Here is a 25,352-nt window from a genome sequence, read left to right as displayed (position 1 = left end):
TAATCATTGAGGATGGTGGATTGACAAGGGTCCTGAATTTACAGTGGGTACAAAAAGTTGACACACCCATGTTGGCAGGTTTTTGTACAATTGTAAAAATGACCAAGATAAATCATTTCAAAACATTTTCGACTATTAATGTGACCTATAACGTGCAAATAAACTTAAAGAAAGGAAAATGTTTTTGTGATTTTTTTTTCTGAAATAAGGTAATTGCATATCTGGAGATGTAGATGAAACATGTCAGAAAAAGCCAACTAGAACATCTGAGTTTTATTAGGGTAAATAAGAAGCACTTTAAATGGTTGCAGATGTGTGCTGAAAGACAATAAAAGCTGTAGTGGTAACTCAATTTTGAATGTCAGTGTTTATGAACAGTTCAAATTACAAACACAATTTTTTGTTGAAAATTGCGTTACTGCTTGCGTACTATTTTCAGTACACGGACAATCTTGGCATGGATGAATGGATGGATCTATGTTGTTGTTCTTCTCATGCTTTGTAACCATCTTTGGCTCCTTGCATAACACATTGCTCTAAACAAAAATCTAGCTGTATCCCTCTGTGGCGTTGGAAAGCAATTACATGTTGTATGTAGGCGGGAGTTCCTCGTTCATCCCATCAAAAATGATTATGAAATGAGTAATTGACGTGATAGCCTAAAATCTGTCTAAAATTCATTGTTTTTTTTTGTCAGAAAATACTATAGATAGCATCTATGTTATTTATAGAATTGTAGTGTCTCTTTACTACGCAACAAATGGTTAATGTCAGTAATCCAGTAATGCCAGTAATCACGTCTAGTGCTGTCACTATGGAATATTTTTAGAATCGATAAAATTATTAATTATTTAATTAATTACATTAAATTAATTAATTAAAATTTTGCATTTAAGTGTATTACAAAATCATTTGTCCCCCTGATAGCTGTTTATTAACTAGTGATATTATTATAATAGTTGTCGACTAATTTGATAATCATTTACTTGTCGATTAATCGGTTAATTTTGACAGCTCTACGCCAAAATAAAGTCTCTCAGCGGAAGATCCGCTGCCATATAAGCAGTGTTGGGAAAGTTACTTTAAAAAAATAATTAGTTATAGTTACTCATTACTTGCTTAAAAAAGTAATGCGTTAGTAATAGAATTACTTTGTAATAAAAGTAACTCGTTACCAGGCAAAGTAACTATTTTCACCTCTTAAAAAAAAGTTTTAAATCAAACAATTTGATTTTTTTTTAAATATATTATTATTATTATTATTATTATTATTATTATTATTATTATTATTATTATTATATTTTTTATACAAGGAATTACGTCCAGGCTATATAGGGAGTTTTCATTTATTTTTGTGAGTATTTATGTCACACAAATGCCTCACTCCATAATATGACACATCATACAATAATAATAATAATAATAATAATAATAAATTTGGAGTGGTGATGTTTGTTCTACCACTGACAGTTACTGCAGCAATCAGAATAGTAATACAAATAAAATAAATGCTGGATAGATGTTGATTTGTGGCACATATGTGTCATCTATAGGTAATTTGTAGCCAGTCCTAGCCAGTCCCTCCAGGATTTCCCGGGTAATTTTTATGATTGTTGCGGGCTAAAATAATCAATAATAGATAAAAGAAATTGCCAATGCTATTAAAATATACAGTGTTTATTAATGCTATCATGGCCAAAATCATAGTCATAACTACTCCTATATTTACTCCTCAGAATCATCAGCTTCCACTTGATCTCTCTGAAAAAATATACTTTTGTACACTTTCAAATATGAGAGTATGGTGATATATCTTCAGTTCATAATTCTACACATATAAAGACGTGTTTAACGATTGATTAACATCAGAAAACTGCCCAACTCCGGGCTTAACATGCATCATTCACATACAAATATCACTCCATCGCCTCCATTAGTGTGAGCATATTTCTTTCAACACTTTTCACATGTTTACCATTCATGAAAGAAGAGAAATACAATTGTTGGCGCTATTAATTACACTAGGCGAGCGTGCCGCTCTTACTTACCGGTATCTATATCGCTTTTATGGTGCTTGTGGAGTCGCAATATGACTCTTGGTGGAAAATGATTGCCAACAAATAGCTCCTTATGGCGTTTTTCGGCAAATCTCGACTGTTATTTTTGATTAATGTCACTCTTGTCAAAGTTGTCAAAACAGTTCCAGGCAAGGATGTGGACTCTTTGCTAAAATGATAAAATATGCCAAGCCTTAAGGTACAGAAGAAAGAAGGATGCCACGTCCGTCACGTCGTGACACGCTTCCTGCGACACCTGCAAAATAAAAGTTACTCTACATTTCAGCTGTCAAGACACTTTTATTGTGACGAGGTCCGACAACAACAGTGCCTCTAACTGTCAGAGTTAGTCACCGCACAATGTCTTGTAAGCTTACTTCGAGCCTTTAATCTAATAAATAAATTGTAACGCAATGCATTTCTCATACAAGAATGATAACGGCGTTTGAAATATTGGGAGAATAATTAGTTAGATTAGTCAATTTATGAAAAAAAAAGAAGGATTTACCTAAGTTAGTTTAAATGCCATTAACACTGCACATAAGTAGTTGTGTTTGATATTGATGTGGTGAAAAGTCCAAAAAATATTTCATTTTCGTTAAAAAGATAATATTTTTGTTACTTATATAACTTTAGCATCTGTTTAATGAAGACAACAAATGCTTAACTCATTCACTCCCAGCCATTTTCACTGAAGCAACCCTTTTCGCTCCCGGCTGTTTTATTGGATTTTGACTGATTTTGTAGGGCCCCCAGAATATTGTGTTTTATTGCTATAAAAACCTATCAAAAGAAAGATTAGAGTCTCTTCTTTCATCAGAAAAAGTCAATCTGTTCCTTTTTGCCGCTAATAGCATTCGAATACAGCTATATTTCATCATTATTCACAAACCTGTTCAAAACACTGTGGAAAAGAGCTTGTTGCAACATGGCCCTGGTTGATCTCTTATACTGTGCTGCCACCTGCTGGCCGTTTTTTGTAATAACAACCATTACTTTATGTGACCTCTTCATTTCAGAAGCTGTATCAAAGCCTTCTGTATGCTTTAGCATAAAAAAAACATTTTAAAAAATGTATTAATATGTTTTGGGGATATTTAAAAAAAGAACGTTTTTTTATACGTTTTGGGGAGCACATGAGTCAATGCTGGCGTAATCATGAAAATGCATGTTGTCACGAGGCGGAAGTTCCGCCAATGTACGATACATTCACCCAAACACATATGCCAAAAGCAGCCACATTGTTAGGAATGAATGTGGAATTAGTATAGGGCCAATGTCGACGAATGTTTTTTTGTTTTGTTTTGTTTTTACAGAAAAATACAAGTTTCCTTGGATCGGTATATGAAGATCAACCAAAGAATTAGAAAAGAAACCGACATAATAAAGCACACCCGAATCAGAATTCCCCTGCATTATTATGGAAGAAGACTCTTGTTCACTGGAGCAGTTGTGCTTTTAGAAGCTGACTGACGCATCTGCGGCAGCCTGTCCCAATTTGTACATTTTGGCCTCCCACCAGTCCCCAAGCTAAGCTCTTACAGTCTGCTACTGCTGGCCCCAAAGTCTTAAACTCTGTACAGTGTGACACAGCGACAGTACGTACAATATGAGGGTAGTTGAACAGAGTGACTGACTGGGCTGCTCTCTTAATTGCTCATCCATTACTCTGAGACAGATTACATATACACCAAGGACATAAACACTCGCACTGGCATTCACAGCCTGCTGCCTAATGGATATTTGTGTATGTGTGTGGGAGTTGCACCCCGCGCCCCCATTTATTATACACAAGCCGTTGTTGTTTTTTTGCTGCTGTTACTCCTGGGCTATTTTACATGAGGCAAAAGCCATTTGTGTGTGCATGTTTCACACTATCAGTCAAACTAAAAAGGCTTTATATCAAACCACGGTGAATAAAAGCCACAACCAACATACAGTAGGTAAATATGGCATGTATTATAATGTTGAGTTACACTCCATTACTACTTCTCAATAATGTTTTTTTTTGTGTTCTCGATGCAAAATGAATTTTATGAGCAAATTGAAACAAAATAATTGCCATTATTTTATTAAATTTTAAGGAAATTTGCTGTAGTTGGGATGAATAGGTCATTTAAAAAATATATCTGTCGTTGCTTTTTTTACAAAAGTACAAATGGTATCAGCACTTTGTATCAGTATCGGTGAGTTCTGAAGATTTGAGTATCGTTGTTTGTATCGGTCTCAAAAAAGTGGTATTGAACATCACTATTTTTGTATTGTTATTATTCCTCACGGTTTTACTGTTGAAATACAATTTAAGATCCTACCTGTAACTGATTGAAATTTTGTTGTATGTGAAGTTCTAAGATGATTCTAAAATGCCTGCATGGATTGTTTTTCTTCATTTGGAAGCTTCTTCAGTTTCTTGCCACCCTCTCAATTCTACCTCCCTCACATGCAAGGAGATTAAACACTCCTGGCTGAGTGGCGAGAGACTTGATCCCTCACTGACTTCCCACAATTAGCACTGATTGTGTTCGATGTAGTGCCTAGCCGAGCTTGAAGCAGCTCTCCCACAAACTCAACTTGATCTTATTTTCACCTGCAACAGCCTTTAGCTGAAAGACAAGAAACGGAGAAGGTGTTATTTCTACAGCTTGTTGATTTTTTTGTTTTGTTTTGTTTTGTTTATAGCAAATGATTTTGTTGATCTGCTCAGTTTGCAGCACAGCGTTTTGGTTCCTTGGCATATTGAATTTTAATGATTTTGTTTTGGAAACAGAGTCGCTATGATGTGGCTTCTACTATTGATTTAACAGAGAGTAGAACTAATGCTAACAAAAGTTACACTTATTTGAGTTGAACATGTGAGACACCTATTCCAACAGTTTGCTTCGGAGACGGTTGTTGATAAGGCACTGGAACTGAACTTGTTTGGTGCCTGACCTATTTTCAGTTTTCTTTTTTGTGTGTGCACGCATTCTCAGTCTGTCTTTCGCTCTTTCTGTCTCACACAGAAGCAAAAACAAACATTTACGCACACACTTGGCTTAAGCCAAATCAGTGTGGGATTTTTCAAAAAACGCTTTTAATTGGTCTTTCTATGAGTCATCTGGGGATTTGCCATGCTAGATGCTTTGAGATGGATGTGGGGGGAAAGAATAGCGGATTTTGAGTAATTGAGTTTTTCCTCGGCCCAATGGAAGTCATTCTACTGATTGATGTGTTAAACAGAGATGACAGTCATGGTTTCAGGCAGTCTTGTGGGTGGACTTGCCTGTATGGATGAGATAATACACACTCCAATTTCTTGGTTTGGTTTGTTTTCTCCTGTAGCTTTAATGCTCTTTATTCCATCCACCAATCTGCTTTCTTGCACTCTTTCCATATAGATTGGGCTTTGATTAACACAGCAGGAGCACAAAACAAGCCAGTTTTTTATTCTGCAAAGAAAAATTTGGCAGTGAGATAGATGCCTTACTGATCAATTATAATATTTATGAAGCATATTTTCTTTTTTTTGTGGCGTTGGGATGATGGTGTTGCCTGAATCTCATTGCAACGATGCATAAAATCTAAACATTGTGACTTTAGACAGAGCAGATGGATGACATTTATCCGTCCATCCATCTGTCCATTCATCCATCCATACAGTAGGTACGGAAAGTAGATACAGTGTTCCAATTGAGGCAGAGGTGGAAGTATTCTAATCATTCACAAGTATGCATGCCAAACCCCCCACTGGTTTGTAGTAGTACAAACACTTTTTCTGAGAAATATTTAAATTAATTGTTTTGTTTATTTCTTTTATTTAAATCATATAGTTTTAATAAAACAAATTCAAACCCCAAAACGTATAAATACGTTTTTTATTATTATTTGTCCTTCACTCCCAAAAAACGTATTTATACATTTTTTTTTAATTATTATTATTATTATTTTTTTTTTTTTATGATCATACTTTGACTTTGATACAGCTTCTGAAATGAAGAGGTCGCATAAAGTAATGGTTGTTATTACAAAAACGGCCAGCAGGTGGCAGCAGAGTATAAGAGATTACCCAGGGCCGTGTTGCAACAAGCCCTTTTTGCCAGTGTTTTCAACAGGTTTGTGAATAATTATAAAACTTAGCTATATTCCAATGTTAATTGTTGCAAAACAGAAACAGATACAAATTTTCTTTTTTTTTGACTGATGAAAGACGAGACTCAACTCTTTCTTTTTGTACGTTCCATGGTTTTCTAGCAATAGAACAGAATTTTCTGTGGGCCTTGCAAAATCTGGCAAAATCCAGTAAAAAAGCCGGGAGCGAAGGGGGTTGCTTCAGTAAAAATGGCTGGGATTGAATTAGTAAAAATTAGTTAAATAAAAATACAATAAGCACAGTGTACAGCTAAAGAGAACCGCGACTGTAGTGACGTTTGTTCTACTGATTTATTTGGATGTTACTAACATAACTATAAGATACATTTTTGGAAAAGAATTTCCAGCTTTATATATTTTGTAGAAACTTGTATGTATGCATGTATGCTGCCCTTTTGTTTGCACACAGTGCATTCTGGTTAGTGACTCAGAATGATTGCTGCTCTATGAAAGCAAAGCAAAAGAATTGCAAGATTCCATTTGTTCTTCTTTTGTGAATATTGAGAGGGGACTTGCGGTATACACCATAGAGATGGGATCCACCAGTAATTTAAAAGAAGAAAAAGATGACCAGGAAGCGACTGTGCCGTGTGATGACGTCGTATTAGTTTGCTTTTGTAATTCTTGATAAACCGTAGCGCTTCTTTGCTGTTTTCCATCTAAAATAGCATTAATGTTCGCTTCTTTAATTAATTCTACAAAGATTTCTGTTTTGTCGTCCCCCCAAACATACTTTACTTTATGGTCCGACATTGCTTTGTGACTACAAATGTCCATGTGACGTAATATCCATCAAAACGTGTGACGTGTATCCGGTCTTGTCAGCGGTTATTCACAAAACCTGTTTCCATAGCCCAAATTCGCTTCAAAATCCACCGCCTCCAAGCGTAAAAACTTTTTTGCTAATTTTGGGCCCTTTATCGAAATTTCTAGCATTTCCGTTCAGTTTTATTTTCGCATTTCTTGAAAATTCTAATAAAAATGCATGGATGGAAACCCGACTAATATCCAGCTGGTTGGCCTTAGGACGAATGAGAAAGATGTCACCAAATTTTCACTCACCTGCATTCTGCAAACAAAGTAAGAGATTAGGTGAAGGTGTGAACGTGTGAGCGGTAGCAGCCAAAATGATTACTGATTTGATTTTGTACAATCAAGTAACTGTGGTAAAGGTATGACAAAAAAACAACTTTTCCCGCCTGCTTCCGTACGAGGCTTTTCACACTCTTAGTCAGTCCGCCAACTGGTAAACATCGATACACAAAAAAAAACAAAAAAAAACATAGAAGCCCTTCTCATGTGAGCAAGAGGTCTGAGCCACCAGAAGTGACAGTAACTCGTCCAGGGTGTGGAGGCGTCTGGTTTCCACACACAATTCAAAACAAATTAGTCTGTGATGAAAAGCTAATGAGAGGGTGTTTAGGACTAACAGTAAGTGGGGCTTCTTAGTGAAGAGGATGTTTTTCTGTCGCCGTCCATGTGGTGTGTGTGTGTTTGACGTGCATGTGTGCGCACAAAGAATGTGGTGGTCTTTGGCTAGTGGGGTTTCCGTGTATAGAAACAACTGCCAATTATGAACTTAAGAGCTGAATCTATCATACATGTGTTGACTCTAACATAACTTCAATACTGTACACGTTATATTAAATTCAACATTATTAGCAAAATGTAATAAAAAATACGAATTGATAACCCAGGCCGTAACTAGTGTTGTTCCAATACCGTTTTTTGGGCCCCGAATTCCAATTCCGATACCCAGTTTTCAGTATCGGCCATACCAGTACCTATTTGGGTTTTTTTCCAACGTGAAAAAGCTGCCCTGCCATTGGTTCAGAGCATTCAAGGGCCTTTAGGATATCTTGGCTCAGCATGCAGTGAACATGTCACACATCAGTGAATCACGAGGTGCTGCATCCAAAGTCATATACAACACTAGCCCCCCTTGTGAGGTTAAACAGTTCAAAGAATGGCTGATTGAATTAATAACTACTAATGTAAAAGTATCTTCAATATGTGTCAGTGCTGAGTTTTTGCATGTTCTCCATGTGCTTAATTGAGTTTTCTACGGTTTCCTCTCTCATTTCAAAACAATGTTAAAATAATTGAAGACTAATGTCTAGTGTCTAAATGGTAAATGAGTGTGAATGTTTGTCTGATTGGCTGGCAACCAGTCCAGAGTGTACCTAACTCTCAGCAGAAATAGGCTCCAGCACAACCACTACCCTAGTGAGGAAGCTGGATGTAATTATCATACTATTTTGCTGATATAAAAGACCATTATGAGCAACATAAGAGCTAGCCAGACTAAAACTTTATTTTGTTACTCATAAAATTGTCTAGTTAAGTTTAGTTACAATCAATCTTCAGGCTTGTACTGTTAAAGGGATATTCAGTGATCCTAGCGCCATCAAAAGGTGAACTAATAATTCATTCATTTTAAAAAATGAATGTTTATGTCAATAGTAGGCTATGCAAAAAATATGTTTGCATCGCATAAACATATTTTTTGGTTTATGATATAATCGTAGGTCTAGTAATCACTAATTATATTACATTGCTGTTGTCTCACCTTACACTCTAAAAACAGTTGGGTCAAAAATAACCCAACCATGGGTCAACAATGGACCGATCCTCTACTTGGGTCGATTTGACCCAACTTTGAGTTAAGAAATGGGTCTTTCGGCGTAAAACAACTCATAAATATTGGTCAGATTCTTTACTTGGTTTAAAAAATTGGGTAATTTTGTATAAAACAACCCAGAAAGTTGGGTCAAATTGACCCATAAAGTGAATCGGTCCATTTTGATCCATAATTGGGTTACTTTTGACCCAACTGTTTTTAGAGTGTACTAGAGCTGCCATGTTTCACCGCCATCTTCCTGTTCAGGATGCCCAAAGAACAATTTCACAAATGTAGTTAGCCTGGGTGGTATTGCATCGAGTGTCGGACTCAGTAGGTCGACCGCAGCTTACCTTCCACAGCTGAGGGCTGCAGGTGGTCGTCACTAACTCCTGTGATTCGGGCCTGTCGCTTGTCACTTTTTTCTTTGCTAGCCGCTCTTATTAGCCACTCCGGCTAATTCCGGCTCGTTCGGTCTTTCTGTGTCGCTCACCGGGCTTCACAACGACTGCCAAGTCATCATCGCTCGCTGACTAACTCCCACTAGCCGCTCTTGTTAGCTGCTCCGGCTAATTACGGCTCGTTCGGTCTTTCTGTGTCGCTCACCGGGCTTCACAATGACTGCCAAGTCATCATCGCTCGCCGAGATGCTCGTTTGCAAACGCAAAATAAGAATTGGTGGTAGGCTTGTGAAATGTGGTCTCTGAGTCACCGTAGTGTGCGTGCTTCTAATGTTATTCTTTGACCACTAGATGTCGCTAGGGATCACTGAATGTCCCTTTAACAAAAAGGCTATTCTGTCTAATAATATATAGTAAACAAACGGAAAATCAAGGCCACATTAATCAAATAACTTTTTCTGCCAGGTAAGACACACTATGTTCAGCCTTTACCGTTAAAGATCTTTATGAGCAATGTGGTTACAGATCTCAACAGAAATATTTTAAGTGTAGAACAGGGCAGCATGTGTGGTACGAGCCATCAGAATACTGTATGCTTCCCTAAAGCAACCTCATGGAGTAAAAGTCAATGTAAATAGTATGTGGGGAACTGGAATAAATCTCCATGGCCACAAGTGTGTTTGTGTGGTGTCAAACCGGAGGAAAAACCATGCCTGTGTGTGTTTACTGTGATTCAAAATATGGCTATCTCTGGGGCAGAATAGTATCATAACAACTGAAAATAAACAGCAGGAAAAAAAAGAAAAGAAAAAAAAAGAAACAGCAGACTAAACTCATGCGCTTTAAACAAACAGTAGTAGTGGTAGTGCATGGGCCACATGTGAAATTTGTAATAAGCAACTTCCGGAAATGCTTGTTCTCTCAATTGCTTGTTTAAACAATAATTGACAGCCTTCCAATTTATAAGATCGAGCGTCCACCCACTTACTGAGATAACATTTGATGGTGTGTGAAAACATGGATTTGACTACTCTTTAACAGGTGAACTCAAAGCAACCGACTTAAAGTTGGCCATCTATGAAGTATACTGTATTTGCAAAAAGCACCGATGTGCAGCATGTGTATTACTTTCTTCATCTATTACCTTTTCTTCGTTTCTTTTAAACTTTGCCTTTTCACCGTGATCCAGTTGAATAATGCTGATGCCATAGGCTGCGATGGAAGCAATGTTAACATCTCATTCCCAAACTGCTGAGGCAGCAGCAGTCGCAATTGGTGCTTCACTATCTTAAAAATAATGTGGCAAGGTTCTATGGTATCTGGGGATTTTGCAACCGTCAAGTTAACAGACAACCAATCTGCTTGCTGAGAAAAGGCCCAAATGTTTTGCCAAAGTCTGACTCACAATTCTACTAAAAACCTGAGGTAATAGCAGCAAATTGCCTGAGTCTGTGTTCTAGAAAAGGACACACACACACGCACACAATCAGAGGTGGCAAATCTAGGTCCAGAAAGTAAAAGCCCCTGCCACAGTTTGGCTTTGCCCCCTTGTGTTAGCTAGCTAGCTTCCTAGCACCCGGGGAGCTAGTTATGGAGCTCGCTAGCTATTACCTGGAGCTAAAGCCAAACTGTGCCAGGGTTTTTACTTTCTGGACCTGGATTTGCCACCTCTGCCCACAATTACATGTTTGTGGCATTCTTTCCGCAAAAATAATTTTCGGTTGTATTTCCGACACTTCTTCAAGTTAGCCTATTAACATGTCTACCTTCACAACCGCAACCTTGCTGCTATGGTTTTGTCACAATTAGCAAGCTAAACCAGCTAATATGTCTGTTGTTTGTGATGGATTGAAGCATCACAGGGCTGCTTCACTCTATTTCTTTATGAGCAAAGACGGACTGACCTAGTAAAAGTGACATATATTGCTTTCAGACACTTCTCACAGGAAAGTGCTCAAAACGCCTCTCTTCCCTTTCCCAAACCACTCAACCTTCACTGACTGAAGTTGATATTTTGATGACAGTTTAGGGTCAGATGAAAATTGCAGGGTTCTTCATCTTCATTTCACTAGTGTGGATTCGAGGCTGACTTTCCTGATTTGACTTATATTTAGATATTGGCTTCAGAGTCAGTTTGCATTGTTTCCACAGAGGTGGTTTTTGGCCAGGCAGGCAAAACCAAACATTCAGAGGTCAAGATTCTTGTGCAAGACAATAAGATGTTGCTTTAGTAAAAGCAATATGTCCAATGTATGTGGCTGTGAATTTTATATTTGAACTTGGCAATTTGTTATTGTAAGTATGTTTTCTTGTCCCACCCCATATCAGTATCCCTTGTGGTGGAAAGTGCCAAATCATCGAGTTGCAGACCAGTGTGGCTCTCCTTTGACCACAACATGACATTTACCGAATCAGGCTTGTCTTCCAAAGACTAGCTTTGCACATACTTGTGGTTACAGTTTTTTTCTTTTAAAAAGAGAACGTACTCTGAACACATTAACTTGACTCCTGGTTCAAAACCATATCCCATTGCTTCTGAGGCTAGGACATGGTTTTGAGTCTGCAGTTTCTGCGTATTTCAGGAAAATGATTATGATAGGGTCATGATGATGTAGCCCATCATTTAGTCCACGGCAGTTATTTTCTTCCATGTTTGTTTTGGTGATGTTACACTTATCTTGCTAGCCATATAATTATTTTGTTCCTTCTCAAACCACCTCTGGTTTTTATGAAACTTGCAATTGATGGTCATTGTTTTGTAACCGCAAAAGGATGATGTCAGACCTCATTTTGGTTCCTCAAGAAATGTCTCCCCCTCCACACATCCAATCAGTCTTGTGGTCTACTGGATAATTAGTCGCCCATGAGAGTCGAGAGTTCAAAGGTCAAATTGGGGTTCCTTTTGTTGCCGTAAATTTCTCTCACTCAGCTCATCTGTATTTTTCTGTTTCAGGATGGAGTGATGATGGGATGGATGTGAATATGGGCCAGTGGGCAGGCATGCGTGCCCCTCTGCTCGGCCTCATCTTGCTGCTGCTGTTGTTTTTCTTCAAACCACCACCCTGCTGCGGCCAGAACACCCATGGGGCCCCTCAGAATACACCTCATTTTGGTTTCACTCAGCCTGTGTACCATGCCACAGTCTATGAAAATTCAGCTGCTCGCACCTATGCCAACAGTAAAATTAAAATGGGAATCCACCTGGCACAGCGCTCCTGGGAGATTCGCTACAGAATCACATCAGGAGATGATGAAGGTTTTTTCAAGGCTGAGGAGTATATGCTGGGCGACTTCTGCTTCTTGCGGATAAGAACTAAAGGTGGCAATGCTGCCATCTTAAACAGAGAAATTCAGGACAACTATGTTTTGACAGTCAAAGCCTCAATTAAGGGAGAGGCGCTACTGGAGACCTGGGCTAAAGTCAGCGTCCAAGTCTTGGATATGAATGATCTTCGACCGCTTTTTTCCCCTACCACTTACTCTGTGACCATTGCAGAAAGCACTCCTCTCAGGACTAGCATAGCACAAGTTACAGCTACCGATGCAGACATTGGCTCCAATGGGGAGTTTTACTATTTTTTCAAAGAAAAAAGGGAGTGTTTTGCAGTGCACCCAACTAGTGGTATTGTGTCCCTCAGTGGAAAACTCAATGTTGAGGAACAAAGCCGGTATGACTTAGAAATACTAGCGGTGGACAGAGGCATGAAGCTTTACGGAAATAATGGAGTCAGTAGCACGGCCAAACTCTATGTCCATGTCGAGCGCGTAAATGAGCATGCACCCCTCATAAATGTGATCGCCCACAACCCCTCTTGGCTTGATAAAAACTCAGTATATGCTATAGTCACTGTTGAAGACCCAGATGAAGGTTCAAATGGTGATGTAGACTCTCTTGTCATTGTTGGCGGAGACCTCTCTGACCAGTTTTACACAGAAAGAGCTAATGAAGGAGAGTTTTCCATTAAGGCTTCTGAGGCAATTAACTGGGAGGCTTACCCACATGGCTGTAACCTCACACTGCAAGCTAAAGACCGAGGAAACCCACCAAAATTCTCTGCAGTCAAAGTCGTTCATGTTGTAGTTAACAAACAACCGAGAGTTGATATAAAGTTTGAGCGTGAGTTTTATGATGTTAATTTGAGTGAAATAGTACCACCAGGTACAATTGTACAGGCTGTGAAAATAAAACCAGAGCCAGATGATGCAGAATATATCTTGACACCCTCTGCAGAGTCCTCGTTTTTTCAAATAAACACCATAACAGGTGTCATCTCCACCACGCGTTGGTTAAACACCCAGGTGACTCAGAATGTGTTTAACCTGGAAATTATGGAAATTGATAGTGAGCTCAAAGTGAAAGTGCAGATTTCTATCAAGGATGCCAATGACAATACACCAACATTTACTCAGTCCTTTTACAAAGCTTTTGTCAATGAGAGTGTACCAATTGGGAGCACTGTATTAACGGTTTCTGCAGTCGATGTGGATAAAGGAGAAAATGGATACATAACTTATAGTATCTCCAGTCTTGTGACATTGCCATTCAAAATCAATCAGTTTTCTGGTGTCATCTGCACCACGAAAGAGTTGGACTTTGAATCATCTCCCGAGAGTTTTATGTTTGTCGTCAGAGCGTCTGACTGGGGCTCACCTTATCGGCGAGAGAGTGAAGTCAATGTTACAATTCACCTGGAGAATACCAATGATAACCGGCCCTTGTTTGAGAAAGTAGCATGTCAGGGGGTGATCTCCAGAGACTTCCCAATAGATGAAGTAATTACCACAATGTCAGCAATTGATATAGATGAGTTGGATCTGGTAAAATATAAAATAATTTCAGGGAATGAATGGGGGTACTTTGACCTAAACCCTGATTCAGGGGTCCTTGCACTGAGACGGCCCTTGGCTACAGCCAACCCAAAGAATGGTATCTTCAGTCTCAAAATAACTGCCACAGATGGTGAGAACTATTCGGATCCCATGTTTGTTAACATTTCACTTGTTAATGGGAAATCTCCACCCAAAGGTTTTAATTGTAAAGAAACAAGGGTAGCTCAAAAATTAGCAGAAAAATTACTAAAAAAGTCTAAATCAAGCAACAAGCCCAAAATAGAGGAAGGTTTTATTGACCTTTTTTCTGTCAATCGGCAAACACCCCAGTTTAAGAGCTCTTTTCCTGCTGATATTTCTGTGGTAGAAGATCTAAAGGTGGGCTCCAGTGTGTTCCAGATAAATGCCTATGATGGGGACACTGGTTTCAATGGCCGACTTCTTTACTCTATTTCAGATGGGAATACTGATAACTGTTTTACGGTTGACATGGAAACTGGTCTTATTTGTGTCTTTCTTCCAATGGACAGAGAAAAAAGAGATCGTTATCTCCTCAACTTAACTATCTATGACCTTGGTCTGCCACAGAAAGCCGTTTGGCGTTTGCTCACTGTCTACATCCTGGATTCTAATGATAATGCACCTCAGTTCTTGCAAGAAGGTGGTTATAGAATTGTCATACCTGAAAACACAGCCATCGGGACAGATGTCATTCAAGTGGAGGCCACTGACAAAGATCATGGACTTAATGGAGAAGTCTTATACTCTTTTTTGACCAGCACCACCCAATTTGGTATCAACTCCACAAATGGCATAGTATATGTTGCTGGACAACTTGACAGGGAGTTTGGATCTTCTTTTCATTTGAAGATTGAGGCTCGAGACAAGGCAGATAAAGGGAGACAGAGGTTTTCTGTAACCTCATTAAAAGTCATTTTGGAAGATGTGAATGATTGTCCCCCACTCTTTATCCCAAGCGTATACAAAGCCAGGGCTCTAGAGGATCTCCCGGTTGGAACAGTTGTGGCCTGGTTAGAAACCCAAGACTTAGATCTGGGTCTGGGTGGCCAGGTCCGCTACTCTTTAGCCAATGACTACAATGGATGGTTTGAGATAGACAAAGTAAGTGGAGCTATTCGTCTGACCAAGGAGCTGGACTATGAGACCCAGCAATTTTACAACCTCACTGTTCGGGCCAAGGACAAAGGAAAACCAGTATCTCTTCTCTCTGTCACCTTTGTGGAGGTAGAGGTCCTGGATGTTAATGAAAACCTCTATGCGCCATACTTTTCGCAGTTTGCCTTGTCAGGATTAATTAAAGAAAACACACGTATTGGAACTACCCTTCTGCAAATCAGCGCTAATGATGAGGATGATGGCAGGGATGGAGAAATCCAGTATTCCATTCGTGATGGGAGTGGACTTGGACGATTTGCCATTGATGAAGAAACAGGTAGGTTTTTTTTTGAAAATTATATATTTTAGCCATGCTTTTGATAGGATTGTCTTGTTTTTTGTTTTTTTTATTTTATTTGTGAATGGGAAATCAATTTACAGAAGAAAAACTCATTTGCTGAAGTAGTCAAGCTATTTAAATGTTTCAATTTAAAATAAAGTTGAGATAGTTCGAATTCCTCAGTGATGAATGGCATATTTTTGTGAAACTTTCAATCCCAACTTCATTGATTCATTCTTCTATTTTGGTGCAGTATAATGACTAAGAGCTCCATTTTCGTGCCCTGTGCAAATCTACTACAAGGTATGGTTTTAATCTGTGCAGAGGTGGCCTTGACCAATTTTGGTATTTTCAGCTTGGCGCATTGGGTATTTTGTGTCGTTGTAGGCGTGAACACAGCCAATTTTAATTCACCAATCAAAGTGGGTCCTCTCATTCCTTTTAGGATCAGTCATTGATATGGTAGAAAGAGAAGCTGACGAGATAAAGTACATTTATAAAGAACCTCAAGCAAACCTCCTGCTTCGTCAGGGTTTTGTGACCTACCTGTCCTTACCTGTTCTCTGTTCTAGCCCCCCCTCTAGTGTCTACCAATAGGAGGGTCTTTGATGACATATTTTTGCGACAGGTGCAGTTGGTTGTGTGGGAAGAAATTATGGCGGGTTGTAAAGACCATGCACACCAAGAAAGTTAGTGGGCGAAATGTCCAATATTCAAGCACTTTAACGACTTAAGACCTGAGGAGGTTTACAGAGAAGTCGATTCTTCCTTGTTTAAAGGTTCTTGGAGGTTTGTGCACTTCTCATTGTAGTACATAGCTGCATGTTGCTGCGCCACGCCACAAGTTATTCTGCCAGTCTCTTGGTCTCTGCTTCAGGCTGCTGAATTCTCACTGTCTGGCCTTTTCGTTGTTTGCTGCACGGGGATCTTGATCATTAGTGACGGTCGCTCCAAGCTCCGTGCATCATAACCCTGGTCCGGAACCATAGCAGAAGTCAAAGCATAACACATTTCTGATACTCATTGCCTTTTGATCCTCTGTTCATAACGCTGGGTCAATTTTGTTTTGCTTTCATGTTTTGCGATCCAGCATAGCCCATTTTAATGTGAGGAACATAGTGAGGGTGCTGTGGATCGTAGGATGGGACACCTGAATGAGACCATGAAAACTAGGGATGGGGTTTCGGTATCGGGTCGATACCAAGACACATTTCACTGTATCGGTACTCGCGACAGATATCGATACTGGTATCGGCCCTCTAGTAGCCGTTTTTCGGTCAGGAACTAAAGGCTGAAATGGTTATTTTGCATTTATTGACCGCCACAGGGGGTTCCAGTAAGAGAGCACATAAGTCTTCAGTTGTACTCAACAATTTAACCCATTAAGGCCGGGAGCGCTCCAGCGTGCTTCTCCCCTTAAAGCCTCGAGAGCGGATATGTCATTGAGTTTGTTTTGACCAATTCTTGGTCTCGTAGCCGATGAAATGCATCAGAATATACACAAGAGGATGACGCGGGCCTCGTACCATGCCCTGGAATTTTATTCGAGAAATGTTTTTGGAATTATGTTCCTATCTGCTTCAGGAGCTGAGATATCAGTTATTTAGTAGGCATTGACAATATTGTTGAAATCCTGGAAAACAGGTTTTCGGGGGTAACTCAAAGGTCACCCATAGGTTTTAGAAGCATGCTTTGGCAGACGCTTTAAGCCTTAATTGGTTAATTAGCTCTGAAGCGCAGACAGATCTTTGTACATTATATAGTGTATCGTCATTGACTACTGCACTGCTATGAGATGAATGACGAACGGAGAACGTGAAACAGGAAATACACAGTAGCCTTCCAAATTAAAAGCATGGATTTCAAAACAAGATAAACTTAAACATCACACACTAAACAGTTTGAAGAACTCTTAACATGGTAGGTATTACTAAGTAACTTGAAACACTATTGTATTGAATTGAATTATTTGCACTTCACTGTATTCCTTAAAAATAAGTTGTACAACCACATATTTTTATCTTTCATCAGGAAAAAAGTACATTTGTAAAAATAAAAGTAAATATGTATGTTTGTGACGCAATTAGCATTAAAATATAGCTAAGTTTAATCATTATTTACAAACCTGTTGAAAACACTGTCAAAAAGAGCTTGTTGCCACATAGCCCTGGCTGATCTTTTATACTCTGTTGCCACTGCTGGCCGTTTTTGTAATAACTACCATTTCTTTTAGCAACCTCATCTGGTCAGCACCTGTATCAAAGCCTTCTGTAAGCTCTAGCATAAAAAACAACATAAAAAAACAAAGGTACTTCTACCTTGTTTTCCTGGAACTGGGTCCTCAACCACACACATCCTTAAGAGATTCAAAGGGTTTAATGCCGGAAATAGGATGACGTCAACCACACAAGCAGATTCTGTCTGCCTGTGCCTTGAACAACCTGAATTGCCTTAGACTATATGCGCCGATATTTAGACGTGATTCCAGCAGGTGGAAAGTTTAGACCACCAAGCACCAGCACAAAAATCAAGATGCACCAGTTTTTCGCTCGAGTAGGCTATGCTTTTTACAAAGAGCTTATCCTCTGTATAAACATCATGAGAGGAACAATTGTGACAAAATTCAATTAAAAATAATAGCCTTACATTCCTCCATTGGAGTGCACACCTGTATTGTTGAACACACTTGTACTCTAACACAATCGTTTGCGACATACCAAGACACAGTATTTAACTTGGTGTGCTTGTCCCTAGGTGATGAACACAGCACAGTGAATTTTAGGATTTATTGCCCTTGTTAACCGAGCTGTGGCAGGCCTCATAAATCAGCTCCAAGCTGCTGAGAAATCCTATAAATGCAATTATAACTTAAAACAAAAAATATCCTGGTCTGCACACACACACAAGCACTCACATCAGCACATCTAATTCAGCAAACTCTGTAAAATAAATGAAATTATTAACTAGTAACGTGGTGTATTCTATGTTTGGATAAAACATATTTGACATCAATGTGAAAAAAACGTTAGGCACTGTCATTGATACACTTTTTATTGTCAATCGGGGATCAAACATCCACTTGTTCATGAATGTACATTTTGTGTTGAACAGTTACATCACAGAGATATGCATAAATGGGCCTTACGGGAGTTTGGGATAGGGTTAAGGTGAACTTTGATTTGCACTTGGATAGTCATTCTGATAGACTTTCTGCTTAATTTATTTTTAATGTAACCTTTAAACCGGGCAGCACGGTGGCTGACTGGTTAGCACGTCCGCCTCCCAGTGCAGAGGACATGAGATCGAGTCCAGGCTTCGGCCTTCCTGGGTGGAGTTTGCATGTTCTCCCCGTGCTTGCGTGGGTTTTCACCGGGTACTCCGGTTTCCTCCCACATTCCAAAGACATGCATGGCAGGTTAATTGAACACTCCAAATTGTCCATAGGTGTGCTTGTGAGTATGGTTGTTTGTCTCTGTGTGCCCTGCGATTGGCTGGCAACCAGTTCAGGGTGTACCCCGCCTACTGCCCGAAGCCAGCTGGGATAGGCTCCAGCACCCCCCGTGACCCTTGTGAGGAAAAGCGGTCAAGAAAATGGATGGATGGATGGATGGAACCTTTAAACCTCCACAATCCAAAGTTCTAAAATTAAAAATGAAGAGTGTTGAGGTTTGGCCAAAATATCCCTTTCTGAAATAAGACTTGGTTTCCTTATATAATTGTCCAACATCCTGAGTTTATTAACTCATTTGCGTCCCAAAACGTATGAATACGTTCTATTTTAAATATTACCATGGCCGCAGAGACGTATTATACGTTGTCTTTTTTAATGCTAGAGCATACAGAAGGCTTCGATGCAGCCTCTAGAGCATACAGAAGGCTTCGATGCAGCCTCTCAACTGCAGAGAACGGTTGAGGAAATGGTAGTTATTACTAAAATGGCCAGCAGGTGGCAGCAGGGTATAAAAGATCAACCAGGGCCATGTTACAAAAACCCTAACCCCACTGTTTTAAACAGATTTGTTAATGATGAAACTCAGCTATATTCCAATTGCTGCAAAACGGAAACAGATAGAAATATACATTTTTTCCTGATGAAAGAAGATACTCTAATCTTTCTTTCTTTCTTTTGGTCCATGTTTATATAGCATTATATATATATAGCATTGGAACACAATATTCTGTGGCCCTTGCAAAATCAGTCAAAATCCAGTAAAACAGCCAGGAGCGAAGGTGGGTGCTTCAGTAAAAATGGCTCAGAGTGAATGAGTTAATGTGGGTCAACAGAAAATGTGTTCGAGTTCAAAAGGAAGACTAAAGAGGTAGTTTGTGTCTTTACTGCTGTTTGCTCGATTGAAATTCACGGTTGGTATTTTATCTAAAACCATAAATTGTAGGGGTGTCTAAATATCTTCCAGTTATACATACGTATGAATGATCTAATCCGATTCACTGTATCGATATTGAGTCCGATCGAGGCCAAAATGACCAGATTGGTATTGGACCGTTTATCTTAGAACCAGTCCAATGCAATCCATGAGCCCAATCTATATCATATATTTTGAATTGGGAATATTATCGCTATCCAATCCGCTACGTCGTGTTGGAATTTATTGCTATATTAATATAAATTTAAGTTAATAATCTGACTCCAATTTGTGACCTTACCAAACTATCACCCATCCAACAATAGCATGCTCGTTCTGCAATAGAAAGGTATCAGGAAGCCGGCATTTTCACACACGAGTGGATTTATTCCTAACACTCAAATCTAATACATAACAGCTGGGGTCCCGGGTCCCTATCAATACATTTCTGTACGTCTCTGTCTCAAGCAGCCAACATAGTCTCATCCGAGTTGCCCCAGTGAATAGTTATACTACACAATATTTAAATGACACAGAAACAAAGGCATCCTGGCATTATTCTATTGGCTATGTGTTTTCTGCAGTTTAACTTTAGCTTGCTTTTCATTGGCTGATCTTCATCCGCAGCGTCACTGGGTGGCTTCTCCTGTTTTGTACTTTTCCGCCCCGATGTCAAACAAATGTGGTTTACAACATACTTTGATCTTATCACGGTTCTGCATCTCCCCCTGCAATTAGCATCCTTTGTTGGCAACATTCCATTCCTAACACGCCCACGTCCATCACACACATCCTGTATTTCACCCCCACGCACACAAACTCTTATATTCCTTTAATCACACACATCCTGTATTTCACCCCCACGCACACAAACTCTTATATTCCTTTAGTCGTCACCTCGAGCCGTCACAGCTGCGTGCTGGTTATGACGCAATTGACGCGACAATAGCGACACGCAATTGTGCCAATTTCTGCCAAAGTATAGAAGATTCGAGAAAACCACTATCATTACTATGATATTCAAAAAATATTAACATACTTACATTTATGTGTTTTGGTTTTGTTTTTTCCTGGTGCCGCCATTAGTTCCGAACAAACAGCAACTTTTCTCTGAAGAGACAAAGTGGTATCGGCCGATCCTTCAGGCTGCAGTATTGGTATTGGATATGAAAAAGTGGTATCGAGCCATCTCTAGATACATTTTAGTTTTTTGTTATTTTTACATTCTCAACTAAAATTACTAATCAAATGTGTTGTTTAGTTATGCAAATGCATGATAATAAATTGCACCACCATCCATAATACTCATCAAATTATACTGATATTGGGTATAAGGAGTATTATTAAACCTGACTAATTTACATATCAATGACCAGCCAATCAGTTCGATGTTTCACTTACTCATAGCGTGATGAGGGGATGTCAGTCCACCTCAAATCCACCTCAGTCATAGTAGAAATAAAACCCTGTGTCTCAATATTGATCCTATAAAAGGTGTACCCAACATTTTTCCTCAAGTCAAATGGATCGTCTTCAACTCACCCATGACCCTAAATAAACCATCCATCCATTTACAATTGTGCTTATCATATTTAAGGTCACGGGGAGCTGGAGTCTATCCAAGCTGACTTCTGGCCAAAGGCAGACTATACCTTGGACTGGTCACCAGAAAATCACGTCATATATAAAACAGACAATTGTTAACATTCACACCGTCACTGATTGGGAACTGATCCCAGGCTGCCTTAATCTATGTCAGGAAAGCGCACCCAGGACCAGTGACAGAAAATTAACGAGTGAACTCAACACTATGCAACTCTTAGGCCACCACTAGCTTTTTTCACAGCTGTCAATATGACTCGTAAAACATGAACTAATTGGACATAGCAGTTGTGCACAAATGAATACACATAACTTTGTAGAGGAGTGCTGTGTGAAGGAACAAGCAATTACTGTATCATAGCTTTGGAGCTGTCCACCCCACAGAATCATATTGGCACCTACCATCTGTTCCCCATCTTCCATTAACCGGGGAGTAGCCTGCTGAGTAACATGGACAAACAAATTCAAATGCGAGGCTATAAATTGTTTTTACATTTATTAGTAATTCGTCCGTGGTGGAAGTCTGCACTCTTTGTGACAGTTTTAAGTTCATTGCAGCAATGCTAAAACAATAGAAGGAATGATAACCTAAGACATTTTCACAGTACTCTCCCACTACTATTTCCATGCTTACATTTTTATATTTAGTGTAGGCGATACAAAAACAATATCCACAAGTGATTGTATGTGTACGCATGGACCTTTATGGACGACACCTGTTAAATTAAATGAGCAGCATTTTTTTTCAATATATGCAAAGAAAACATAAAAAGAAGAGAAGTTGTGGAATCATTTTGAGTAGTCAGGTGAGTCAGTGAATAGTAGTCAGTTTCAATCCTTACTAGATGACAATTAAATGCACTTTTTTTTCATGGGAAACACTTAACTTTTTTATTTATTTTACAGTTTCTGACAGCAATGCTGTAATTACAATCACTGTAAATTATCCACAGAGGAATTCTAAAATAATTATTGATTTAATATTCTCCTTCTCTTTTTTGCAGTAGACACATTTTGAATTAACGTTGAAAATGATAAACCATGAATCTAATTCTAGTCGCCGGTGGCCCCTGACTACATTGGGGGCACCTCGATTAATTACCCTCAAATTAAAATAAAGTCTTTTCTTTCATTTTTATTTTTTGCAAACTAAATAAGGACTTCAAAAAATGCTGATAAACATTCAATGCACGGTTTCCACAAAAAACAAAGGACGAACAAAAGGGGGAAAAAATCAGCAAAATTGCAACTTCACGGGTTCCGTATTGTATTAGCATTAAGTTTTCCTTCTGCATGTTCAATTATGATGAGTAGGTATCTTGTGTGATGTTCACACAATTGAAAATGAGGTGGAAGTGATTCAATGCTGAAAAGGGGAAAACGGTTTGTTGTGGGTAGATGTGTAGTTAGGCTTTTATAAGTGGCTTAAAAGAGACATTCATTTTTTTTCACAACATAAACCAGTTCTCAATGTCAATCACATTTTTTCCTTCTAAAATACTGCATAAGAAGCAAGAATTATAGCACCCCTTACACACCCACCCTACTTTGCCCTACTGAGTTTAGGTTATTTTTTGAAAGTGTGTACAGTGTTTCACAAATCTGTCAAATTCAAGTGAACCACCATGTATGAGGTGTGCCAGAAAAGTTTTAGGTTTTCTGTGGGAGGTGCTACGGGAGTATGGAGTACTGGGCCCCCTTATATGGGCTGTTTGGTCTATGTACGACCAGTGTCAGATTTTGATCCGCATTGCTGGCACTAAGTCTACGTTCACACTGCAAGGCGTGATGCCCAATTCGGATTTTTTGTTAAATGCGATCTTTTTATGTGCTCGTTCACATTTCAAAAACAAATGAGACTTCTATGTGAATGCAACGCGCCCGTGATGTGACTCTCATGCGAGTTCACGGAAGTAAATATTGTCCTGACTAGCAACGTTTTACCTCTAGCCAAGCCGCTAGAGGCAAGCGACTTTTATCAGTGCCATATGCAAATTTAGCTGTGCCAGCGCACACTACTGATTTGTGGACTTGTGGTCTCATTTTGCTACGAGTTAAGAGTTTGATTCGAGACAGTCCCACCAATAAATACGACCACATAGGTTGTTTTGAAAATTACGACCAAGTGTTACGTGTTTTAGTTTAGCGATCTCTATCGGCCAAGTTAAATAGCGCAAGGATACAAAAGTGAGACTCAAACTCGGTCCATCTGGTTGGAAGACGAGTGTTTATCTGACTGAGGTATTTGTCCAGTTATTTTTTTAGTGTTGACTACATGTATTCGAACGGTCTACAACCTCACTGTGCTTTTTCCTAATCTCAACCATGAGTGTTTCATGTAAAGACGTAACGTGTGCTGTACAACCTCGCTGAAAGCCTCATCCTAACCCCAACCATTCAGTGACGGATGGTGATGTCAACACTAAAAATGAACATTAAGATCATTACTGGACTGTTAGCTCAGTAAGTTAGACGTTAGTCTCCCGACCAGACGGGTTTGAGTCTCAGTTTTGTATTTTTGTGCTATTTAACTTGGCCAATAGAGGTTGCTATACTACAATACGTGACACTTGGTCGTATTTTGGTGCATGGTAAAACGACCAATATGGTCGTTATTGTTTGGAGGACTTGTTGTTCGATTCCTATGTCTTGTCTGCATACATGATGTAAAATGCTGTGCGAGCGCCCGCGCTCTTGGTTGGTGGACTGTTTTCACGCTCGTTCTTGGTTGGCTGCTGTCTTCGGCTTCCTTGAGTGTCAGTTTTGAATGCGGTGTTTACAAACGGCAACAGAAATCCGTCAGTCTCATTTAAAAAAAATAATAATCTCATATCGCCAGAATGGGGTAGATGCCACGGACTTCCGGGTTTCACACATCAGCGCTGTTTCCGGCCACTGCTGGCCGCGTTGCAAAACTCGCACCTCCACCCCTGCGTCCCCCAACCATGCGCTTCCACCCATCTCTGAAATGCTTTGGACAACTGATGCAGACACACTAACACTCGCACACGTCGACAGGAACGCGCTACCGAGGGGCATAAAGGCGGAAGCTTAATTACTGGGACGCGGCCCACACGTCGCAAACCGGAAGCAGAAACAAAGTCGATGTGTCCCGCCTCCTCCGTGGCATATACCCCATGGCGAGGTTGGAAGAGGTAGAAATATTTTGGGGAAATGAGGGGACACACCACAACCTCCTCGTTGTCATTGCCATGCGTGATGGGGCTGAATTTCTAATATCACCGCAAATGTCAGCTTTATGCATAATGTTTCAAGTGTGATTAAATTAAAGACAAATAAAAATTTAACACTTGTTTAAGCACATTTTTTGAAAATGCGCAAAACGGACATGCGACTTACACCCATTTCCATCTGTTCTTCTTTTGCGAATATTGAGAGGGGACTCCGCTCTAGGTGGCGGTATACACCATAGAGATGTGATCCACCAGTAATTTATGATGATGATGATGACGTCATATGAGTTTGCTTTTGTAATTCTTGATAAACCGTAGTGTTTCTTTGCTGTTTTCCATCTAAAATTGCATTAATATTTGCTTCTTTAAGTAATTCTAAAACAATTTCTGTTTCTGTTGTCCCCCCAAACATACCTTACTGTATCGTCCGCCATTGCTTTGTGACTACAAACGTTTGTGTGATGTAATATCCGATCAAAACGTGTGACGTGATATCCGGTCAAAACATGACGTGTATCCGGTCTTGTCAGTGTTTATTCGCAAAACCTTTCCATAGCCCAAATTTGCATTTCTCTTTTTCGATACGCTACAAAAGCTACCCCCAAGCGTAAAAACTTTTTGGTTAATTTTGGGCCCTTTTTCGAATTTGAAGCGTTCCTTGAAAATTTTAATTAAAAAAATGGGTGGATGGAAACCCCAC

At 39.4% G+C, this 25,352-nt stretch overlaps 1 protein-coding gene across 8 annotated transcripts in view; it reads left to right on the top strand.

Annotated features, from left to right (window-relative positions):
- fat3a (FAT atypical cadherin 3a) overlaps window positions 1-25,352 on the top strand; it is a 215,463-nt gene that overhangs the window by 63,475 nt on the left and 126,636 nt on the right. For all 8 annotated transcript variants that reach the window (XM_077565583.1, XM_077565588.1, XM_077565586.1 and 5 more), the window contains one exon: window positions 12,160-15,489. In XM_077565583.1, coding sequence (XP_077421709.1) covers window positions 12,177-15,489 — 3,313 coding nt within the window. In that variant the 5' untranslated portion in view covers window positions 12,160-12,176. The remainder of the gene's footprint in view (window positions 1-12,159; window positions 15,490-25,352) is intronic.

This window comes from Vanacampus margaritifer, chromosome 5 (assembly GCF_051991255.1).
Source record: "Vanacampus margaritifer isolate UIUO_Vmar chromosome 5, RoL_Vmar_1.0, whole genome shotgun sequence".
In the NCBI taxonomy this organism is placed as follows: domain Eukaryota; kingdom Metazoa; phylum Chordata; class Actinopteri; order Syngnathiformes; family Syngnathidae; genus Vanacampus; species Vanacampus margaritifer.
Note: the sequence above shows the minus strand (reverse complement) of the source record. Positions and strands in the feature narration are given on the sequence as shown.